At 47.8% G+C, this 9,733-nt stretch overlaps 1 protein-coding gene across 1 annotated transcript; it reads left to right on the top strand.

The window, feature by feature from the left end:
• The first annotated feature begins 1,338 nt into the window (after nt 1-1,338).
• Nucleotides 1,339-9,380, top strand: SRPRB (SRP receptor subunit beta). The gene is made up of 7 exons (XM_034064225.1): nt 1,339-1,489; nt 1,629-1,723; nt 2,570-2,647; nt 4,375-4,457; nt 4,944-5,080; nt 6,030-6,084; nt 6,925-9,380. Exons 1-7 carry the CDS (start codon nt 1,378-1,380, stop codon nt 7,139-7,141), a joined length of 777 nt encoding a protein of 258 aa, XP_033920116.1. The 5' UTR covers nt 1,339-1,377; the 3' UTR covers nt 7,142-9,380.
• The last annotated feature ends 353 nt before the right edge of the window (nt 9,381-9,733 follow it).

Here is a 9,733-nt window from a genome sequence, read left to right as displayed (position 1 = left end):
GAAGGAGAGGCAGGACACCTGACCCAGGCTAGCCAAACAGGTATTCCATACCATAGCACGTCATACCCAGGATGTAACTGGGAGAGACCCGGAAGGGTTGGAGCTCTGGGGGGGAATGAGGAGGTATCGGACGGTGCTCGGTCGGGCAGGGTGGGGTGAGTTATGGGTCGGTGGCTGGTGACGTGTTGTATTTTCTTCACTTGTTATTGGCTTTATCATTATTATTTGTAGTAGTAGTAGCAGTAGTGATTTATATTATACCTTAGCTATTAAACTGTGCTTATCTCAACCCGTGGGGGCTACATTCTTTGGATTCTCCTTCCTAACTCTCTGGGAGTCGGGGGAGCAAGGGGAGGACTGAGTGAACAAGCTGTGTGTGGACTTGGTTTTAAACCACAACACTGTTGTATACACATTTCAAATGTGACTCAAGATGTGGAGCATGACTTAGACTTCTTGGAAAAGGCAGAGAATACTAAAAGCTTCAATAGGACATACAAGAAAGTTGGAGAGAAAATCTTCAAGGGGTTAGGATGGAATTTGAATTCATGGATAAAATCACGGATTAGCACTGCATTAACCATGTACATAATCTTTTTTAATAATGACTTTGATCTACTATTGTTTAAAAAGACAAATACAGAGCAATACTGCATTTAATGGCATGACAATCCAAGCAGTGGCCAGGCAACATGATAGACAAGAATCAATCCTAAAGACTCCCATTAACATACAATGATTCCCACCACCAAGTAATATAAATAAATAAATATTAGAATAATAAATATTAGAATAAAAATTATGTTAGAATGAAAGTACTGAAATGATTTTAGAAACTTTGCAAGGGGGGAAACGCCAAGCAGGGTCGGGCTCGGTTAGTACTTGGATGGGAGACCGCCTGGGAATCCCGGGTGCTGTAGGCTTTTGCCAGCCGATAGGGGACCTTGCGAGCAGTGGCAGCCCCCTTTTTGTTGGCGGCGTGCTGCAGAGGGTGAGGTCCGCGGGGGTCCGCCTTTGCCTCCCCGTTTCTTCTTCAATCTCAGCACATCCTGGCTCTTCAGCCTCACCCACAGTGCGAGTCTCCAGCCCCTGCCGGTTTTGCTTGCTCTGAGCCTGAAACAGGGAGTCCAAAACAGGCAGCCCAAAACCACACCGAGTACCTAGATGTGGCCAAACACCTCGAGGTGCTTAGAGTCCCAAACCAAGGATGGGGCTGGGATTCGCCTCCTGTTCCCAACACACCCCTCCCGTTTCCCTCCTCCTCCTCTTCGGCACCCGATACCGCCCAGTGACAGCTCCCATGCGCCCGCGCGCCCCCCGGCAGCCCCCGCGCGGGGCAGGAAGCGGAAGCGGGGCGGCCAAGCCGACGTGTGAGCCATGGCGGGGGCACTGCAGCCGCATCTGGAGGCGCTGCGGCGGGAGCTGCTGGCGCCCGACCCCACCGTGCTCTCGGTCCTCCTGGCGCTGATCGCCGTTATCGCCACGCTCCGTGAGTGACGGACCCCGCGGGGCTGTGCACCCCCGTCCCCGCGCTGACCGGGCCCTGTGGGCCTGCCCGGGAGCACTCCGCTGAGGCGGCGGCGGCGGTGCCCGCGGCGGGCTGAGGTGCTCTGTGCTCTCCCCCGCAGTGATCTGGAGGCTGGTGCAGGGCAGGAGGAGCAGCCGGAAGGCGGTGCTGTTGCTGGGCCTCTGCGACGCGGGGAAGACGCTGCTGTTCGCGAGGGTGAGCGGGGAGTGGGGTGCTGGTGGCCGCTGTGAATGGAACCCCAGGCGGGTTACTGCCCACCCGGAGCAGGCGGAGGTGAAAGATTGGGAGGCACAGCTTTCCTTCTGGGGCTTAGCAATCATAGAATGGTTTGGATTGGAAAGGACCTCAAGATCATCCAGTTCCAACCCCCCTGCTGTGGGCAGGGACACCTTCCACCAGACCACGTCACCCAAGGCTCTGTCCAACTCAGCCTTGAACACTGCCAGGGATGGAGCACTTACCACTTCTTTGAGCAACCTGTGTCACTGTTTTCACCACTCTCACAGTAAAGAGCTTCTTCCTTATATCTAACTTGAATTTCCTCTGTTTGAGTTTGAACCATCACCCCTTACCCTGTGACTGCAGTCCCTAAAGAAGAGACCATGAGCCAGCTCCCTTATGGGCCACTTTCAGATACTGGAAGGTTGCTGTGAGGTCTGCATGCAGCCTTCTCTTCTCCAAGTCTGACTTGCCAGCCAGTGGTTATATGGCAGTTGCTCTGATCATCCTCCTGGCCCTCTCTGGACTTGCTCCAACAGCTCCATGTCCTTTTTATGTTGGAGACACCAGAACTGTACACAATATACTTTATGTTTTTGTTTTAATGAGTGGTTGGTTTTTGTTTTTTTTTTTTGGGGGGGGGGAAAACACAAACCTGTGAAACTGTTTCATGCACATAAATTGAAATGGATGTCTCAAGTCTTGAGGTATCAATGGATATCTCAAGCCTCTTACAGAACATTTCAGTTTCTGAGTGGATGGAATGTGGTGCCAGTGTTCCTCTGGCCTCCTCCTCCTGAAAATGACTTTTTGTCCCCACAGCTGTTGACAGGCAGATACCGGGATACCCAGACTTCGATAACTGACAGCTCTGCAGTTTACAGAGTCAACAATGACAAGGTGAGCAGGCAGGTTTCTGGCTGTAACTTGTGAAGTGTTGCTACAGCAAGTGGTGTCTGTCTTTCCCTGTTCTCTCTGCTAAACCTGGCTTGGTGGGTTTTGTGCTGCTCAGTCTTCCCAGCTCGAAATCAGTCACAGGTTTGGTCTGAATGTAGGATAGGAGTTTTCTGGGTGATCAGAGCTGAGAAGGCAGGAAAATACCAGGAGGTATTAGGGGCTCCTCAGCTCTACAGGTGCTTTGTAATTTGCTTGTCAAATTGTGAAATTTGACTGAAAACCAGGTCTGTGTATCATGTTTTGAAAGGGGGACAGTGTGTGTTTTTTTCCTGTACAAGAGGAAAAGGAGCTGCTTTTACAAGTGGAATGAAACACGCAGCACTGTGGGGACAGCGTTGTGCTTTGGAGCAGGAGGGAGATATGTGAGGGAACATTGTTCTGTCATATTTGGTTGGTTTGCTTGGCAGTAATTGCAGTTTCTCTCAAGAAAATCTGACATTAAAAGCAGGCTTAAAAGGAACCTTTCAGTTGAACTTCACGTGGTCTCAAAATTTCAGGTGGTGGACTGCTACAGGCCAAATCGGTTTCAATTTATGGCAATTTCTTTCATTTCGGAAGCATTTCTTTCTTGCGCTGGGTGCACATGTAGCAGTGAAAACAGAAAGCTGGCAGCATGATACATGCTGGGGAATTGAAGTAGAGGATGGTTTTGTGGCTTCTCTATGGCAATCTTCAGTAACTGTTGATAATAAGAGGCTAAAAATTTAGTGAAGGGAAGTACAGGGTAATTTTTATGTCTCTAAGATGGAGCAGACAAGTATTTAGAGGGGGAGAGGAAGGGGAATGCTGCAAGGTGGACTGCTGCTTTTCTGATTATTAGTATTTTTTAAATAGTAGACAAGGTTTCCATTACAATCTCAGAGCAGTGGGTAGGTGGGCTCTGGGTAGTGTTCTCTTCCCCTCTTGAGAACAGTGAGCATCATCTTGAGAATAGTGACATGATCCTACTGGGCTCAATCTTGATCAGGAGTGTGAGAGAGGCATCTGTGCTCTTAAATGTCTTTGCTGTGGCTGACATGCTGTGGAAAGGGAAACATTTGCAGCTTTCAATTTAAACAATCTCTTGCAAGGGCATTTTCGTGTTACTCCCAGTAAAATTTTGTGTGTTTAGGTAGACTTGCGGTAGGGTAGGTGGTGTGCATGAACAGATAACTTGATTAAGAGGCTGTAAGATCAGTATTCTGTACTGGAGACTTGCAGGACAGGAGTTCATGATTTTGCTGTGCAAAGATCTACATGCTGTCACTCCAGGGATGGTGTAAATCTGCTGGTGTACTGATGAAGCTTTGGCACTCGCACTGCATGCATGGTAGTTGTAGTGGGGTTGAGCCTTCTCTTTTCTCTGCAGTCATGCTCTGTCCTCCCAGCAACGGTGAATGGTTTGCTGGTATTGGTGCCCTCCTTACTGAGTCCTGGCTGTGAATGTTGTTCCTCAGCTCTTTTTTGCTGTCAGAATTAGGCTGGTTGTATGTGTGTGTGAACCATACATGGGTTCATAATGGGGAGAGTTACGTGCTTCTGCCTGATATAGGGATTCACTCACCTACTGCTGCCTCAGCACCAGGCTAGCTGAAATCCACTAACAGACTGGTTTTCCCCAGTCTGCGATCACTGGAGTCTAGGTGCCCCTAGATTAGGTGTTGTTAATGCCTTCTTGCTTTTGTCCTCAGAGTGCTAACATCACCTTAATAGACCTTCCAGGCCATGAGAGTTTGCGGCTTCAGTTCTTGGAGAGATTCAAGGCTGCAGCCAGGTAACTTGGAGGAGATTGGTGGGGAAGGAGGGGGAGGTAATGTTTTGGAAAGAGATGGAAAATGATGGTGCAGGGGATGCTGTGAGCTGGGCAGGATTCCCTCTGTGTGGTAGTGCCCTGAGGGAGCTTTGTGATAGGGTAGCAATGCTTAGTTACTGTTCTGCTTTCCCACTTACCTGTGTCTGTAGTGCATCAGGAGGCAAAGCAACTGCAGTAGGGAGTTTAGGGGGTGTATTATATTCCTGGGGCAGAGGGGAGATTTTCTGCTGAGGCTGGACATGGGGTGCATTTCAGACAGCATATGGTAACCTGCTCTTGGGTTGGATGAGACTGTATGTGGAAACAAATATGTTAGCTCAGGCTCATTTGTAACGTTAACAAATATGTTAGCTCAATTTCCATGTATCTGTGGAAACAAATACGTTAGCTCAGGAAAATGGTTGCAGAACTTCGCACCCAGCACATGTTCTTCCCTCTTTCCTCCAGAGCCATCGTGTTTGTGGTGGATAGTGTGGCCTTTCAACGGGAGGTGAAGGATGTGGCAGAGTTCCTGTACCAGGTCCTGGTTGATAGCACTGTGCTCAAAAATGCACCCGCGCTCCTGATCGCTTGCAATAAGCAAGGTATGTGTGCTGCCTTGTAGGCTGGACATCGAATTCAGGCCTTGAATTGAATGAACCTTAGGGTTCATGCCATAGATGCTGAATTTCTGAGGAGCTGGGATTTCAGCAAAATGAAGGCTGGAGCTTAATTTTAAACCTGGACTACTCAGCAGGAACATTTCTGCCAACCATTGGAAGAATTCTTAGGCCAGGTATATCTAATAGCTTTGCAGAGAAGCACCACTTGGGAGAGCTACAGCTTTTTATATGAGCTGAAGTAAGACAGGTGGCTTTCTGCTTGTACAGAACTTATTGTCTTCCTGAATCAGCAGGCAACTGACAATAGGATTAATATGCACATAATGAATTGTTTGTACACATGTCATAGTTTCAGTGTTAAAATCATACAGCCATTTAGCTGGTGAGATTATATATTTTCTCTTGATTGGGCTGTCAGGAACATCCAGTTACTGGGAAGGACTAGATTTTCAGATCCCTATGGCTTTTACATGGAGATGTGAATCCCTGTATAACAATCTGAAGCTTCTGGGCACTCTCAGGTTTGGTTTTCTTGGTTATTTCATGCACTACTTCACAAGTTTCCTGAGGCCTTTATGGCTCCACACACCATAGGTTAAAAAGTGCTGTGTTGAGCTCTATAATGCCAGGACAGGTTAGAGTGCTGGGCTTGTCGTTGTGACATCAAACCCCATCCCTTCTTTGAATCAACTTACTGCCCAGCAAGAAGAAACTAGTTCCCTGCATTATATCAGGATTCTGTGTTGCTCCCGTTCACACCTGCAAACCCAAGTTCTGGCATCCCTTATCCTAGTGCAGACACAGCCATTGTTGTCCTGGTAGCTCTTAGGACTGCACAGTGTAAGTGTGCCTTACTATGCCTTTAGGAAGAGGTACCAGGTTCTGATTTCACACATAAAACCAAAAAGCTGATTTCCTTTTCTCTGTCTAGATGTCACAATGGCAAAATCAGCAAAACTTATTCAACAGCAGCTGGAAAAAGAGCTGTAAGTATGAAACTGGATCTTAAACCATGTGAGCTTCTCCCTTTCTTACCTCTGGGCACAGTGAGCTCCCTTTTAAGCCACATCCAAGTTCATTGTAGAAACTGTTTTGTCTGTTTAGGTGTAACCAGGATGAGAAAAGATTGCTCTTTGTTAAATCATGCAAAAAAGCAGTAGGCATAGGCAGTGTATGGCCTCCTAGAAGCTGTGGGTTGGGAAAACAACATCCCAGTCCTTTTCTTAAAAGCTGCCATACCTAATTCAGCAGTACCTTCCCTGCCTAGGGCACTGTACTCTCAGGTACAGCCAGAGTTGGCTTCCAGATGTCAGACTTTCTGTGAGTGAAGATCTCAGTAGCTCTGCTCAGTTGTACTGGCATGGGTTGGGTTTTTTTTTCAAGGCTGCTCTGACTCAAAAGGGCTTGGCATGCAAAGCAGAGAGCTGGGGAGAGAGCCTCTAGCTTTCCTGTTCTGACAGGCATTGCAGGAGTCTGGGACCCCGTGTTGGTTCTGTATGCATCCCCTAGGAAGGATGTTAACCTGGGAAGAACGTTGTGTGATTTATTGCTAATTTCAAGTTCTAAGAGGAAGTGGAAGGAGGAGAAAGTGGCTTATAGACTATGCTGTATTGTAAATTGCCTCTCTGCAGCTGTACCTTCTAGCAGGTACTTACAAGAAGTGGCTGAAGTGCCTGCCTCTGCCTGTGCCTCACAGGATAGAGCCATGAGACCTTCTGCCCGTGGTGTAACTGGCATCCTACTGACAGAGCTGGGTACAAAACATCTCAGCAGCCATGGTGTAGGTAATGTTTCCCTGGTTCACAGTTCCCTTCTCTTGTCTGCAGCAACACCTTACGAGTGACTCGCTCTGCAGCCCCCACAAGTCTGGATGGCTCAGCCATTGGGGGCCCTGCCCAGCTGGGGAAGAAGGGCAAGGACTTCGACTTCTCCCAGCTACCCATGAAGGTGGAATTTGTGGAGTGCAGTGCCCGGGGCAGCAAGGGAGAGGAGGGAGATGCTGACTTTGAGGGTCTCGAGAAATGGTTGGCCAAGATCGCCTGAACGGAGAAGAGCAAGGCTGGAGGGGAGAGACTTGGAGAGGCAGGACACTTGGGCACTGAAAGGAAAAAGAGGGCCTGAAGGACTCAAATCTGTTCTTGCTTTAGAAAGAGGAAACTTAACCTGGAAATCAGCATTGTAACTTCCTCTGCTGCTCATAGTCTTGTGAGCTACATGACACAATTGCTGGTGTGATTTCCTCTGTTTCCATACTGCAGCATGTTTTTTCTCTCTCCCCTTCCTTTGTCTTGCTCTGGGATGCTGATAGTCTGGGCTTCTGTGTTTCTTTAATCTTTAAGCTTTCATTTGGTAGTTGCCAAGCAAATTGGGAAGGAGTGCATTGCCAGATGAGTTTTACAGATTGGAGTCTGCTTCTTTTCTTCTTACTTGGTTTAGCACTGCAAACCTGCTGCTTCTTGGAGCTGCCAATCACCTCCTGATATGGAATTCCTTCCCCATCCTGTCGCTGCTTAGAAGCACTGTTCACATTGCCTGTGCTGTCCTGGTAAAGGCACAGACTCTCAGGCAATCATTGAGTATAAAATTGTGTTTTCCTCTGTGTCTCCTACCTTGCTGTTCTTCCAAAATGGTGCAGTTCCATTTCTGTGGAACTGGAGTGGCCTGTCAGATACCACAGCGAGGCTGGCAGCTCTGCCTTTGTCACTGCTCTCTGCCTGTGTCCAGCTGTATCTTCAGGTGATTTCCACTGTTGGACAGTTCTTGGGAGTTTTTCTTTAATGAGGGCTGTGTTCTAAAAGCTTGTTTCACTCTACTTCTCCTCCTCTTACTTCAGACATGTATGCACACCCTCCAAGTGGCAGAGTTTGTAGTAGGGTCTTGGCTTGTAATCATGAGATGGGCAAGTTTTCACATTCATACCTACAGTACGTGTGAGATGTGTCATGACAGGCATTTGTTATGCAGTCCCCTGCCTGTCTCCTGCTCCAGTGACTGCAGCAAGATCTTTTTTTGTGTGTAATTAGCAGTCGTGACAGAGGGAAAGTCAAGGAGCTGCTAGCAGGGTGGTGTGATTTTTTTCTCCTGAGGAAGATGCTCAATAAAGAGGGGAAAGAAATGTTTTTCCCAATTTTCTTTTGTCTGTGGTGTTTAAAACCAAAGTGGGTGCTGTATGTGTGTGATCTCAACTGTTAATCTTGCAGGGAAGATTCATGGAATGCCTGTCGCTGTCTTGATGGCTCTGGAGGCTGCTTGGAGCATTGGAGGGCTCTCATTCAGCATGCTTCTGAACTGTCCAAGAGACATTTGCATTCCTACTTCCCATGCTTCAGTGAGGAGCATTGGCTATTCAAAAGGGAGATCTTCCCTCAGCAGTGGTGGTAGTCAGGCGTGAGACAAGAGTCTGGTGCTGTGCATTCAGCTTCCCCTTCTTGATCAGCCTTAAAACACAGTTGCCTTGCCCAGCAGCTTCACAGAGCTTTCTGCTCTGGTGTGGTGTTTTTTCTGTGCTGCACCTATGTGAGGATGATTGCTCTCCACACTGTGAGGTCCTATGGCATTGACACATCCCCTTTGGTTTTGATGCATCCCCTTTTGCTTTAGGGTAGGAAAGTGGCTGGCTCATGGTAGACTCTTTTTTGTCATTTGCAGGCTCCTCTGCTCTATTTTGATGCTCCCTTCATCACTCAACTGATCTGTTGTGTTCGTTTGCTTTCAGGGCATTCTCTGCCTCCCTGTAGCATTGCCAAGTGTTAATAGTGTTGGGAAGAGCAAAAACTGTTCAGCAAAGACTTGTGCTTGTAACAAAGCATTTCCAGTCTTTTGAACCCAGTGACTCTTCTACTGTTCTTGCAGGAGGTGGGGAGGGTTATGTTTACAAACTGTTGTATTTCCTGCAGCCAGGATGTTGTTGGAACTTGTTTGTCATGCTTTGAACTCCTTTAGCTGGAGATCCTTTTTAGACTGCCTGCTTTGAATTCATGATGCTGAAGTCACAATATTGCTGTTTCTGTAAGTAGTTACTTTGCTTGCAAAGAAAGACCTGCATCCTTGAAAAGCAGAGGCCAAGCACCAGCCTCTGCTTGGATGAAGTGGGAAGGTAGCATGAGGCCATGATTGGTTTTAAGTTATTCTGATTTAAAATATTCCTTAAACTTTTTTGTTCTTAAGTGTATGTTCTCAAGACTTGTTTTTGTCTGTGTTTGCCTTGATTCTTCCACCTGTGTCAAATCTGCATGGATTGGGGCTTTCCTTCTGCCCAACATTGATGATATTGGAGATCAAACTTCTGCGTGGTAGCCTGGTCTGTGTTATCAAAAAGCAATGTGTTCTCCACACGCAAAGCTTTAGGTTTGTCTTGTTTTGGGGTGTGTGTTTACTCCTTAGTCTGAATGTTAGATAATTGATTTGTGTGGTGCGGTCAGCATGCTGGAGAGCAGGGAGGGGATCCAGAGGGACACTGACAGGCTGGAAGGGTGGGACCATGTGAATCTCATGGAGTTCAACAAGGCCAAGTGTAAGGTCCTGCACCTGGGTCAGGGTAATCCCAAGCACAAACACAGGGTGGGCGGAGCAGCCCTGAGGAGAAGGACTTGGGGGGGTGGGTTGAGGAGAAGCTCCCCATGTCCTGTCATGCCT

This window comes from Melopsittacus undulatus, chromosome 6 (genome assembly GCF_012275295.1).
Source record: "Melopsittacus undulatus isolate bMelUnd1 chromosome 6, bMelUnd1.mat.Z, whole genome shotgun sequence".
Taxonomy (NCBI): domain Eukaryota; kingdom Metazoa; phylum Chordata; class Aves; order Psittaciformes; family Psittaculidae; genus Melopsittacus; species Melopsittacus undulatus.
Note: the sequence above shows the minus strand (reverse complement) of the source record. Positions and strands in the feature narration are given on the sequence as shown.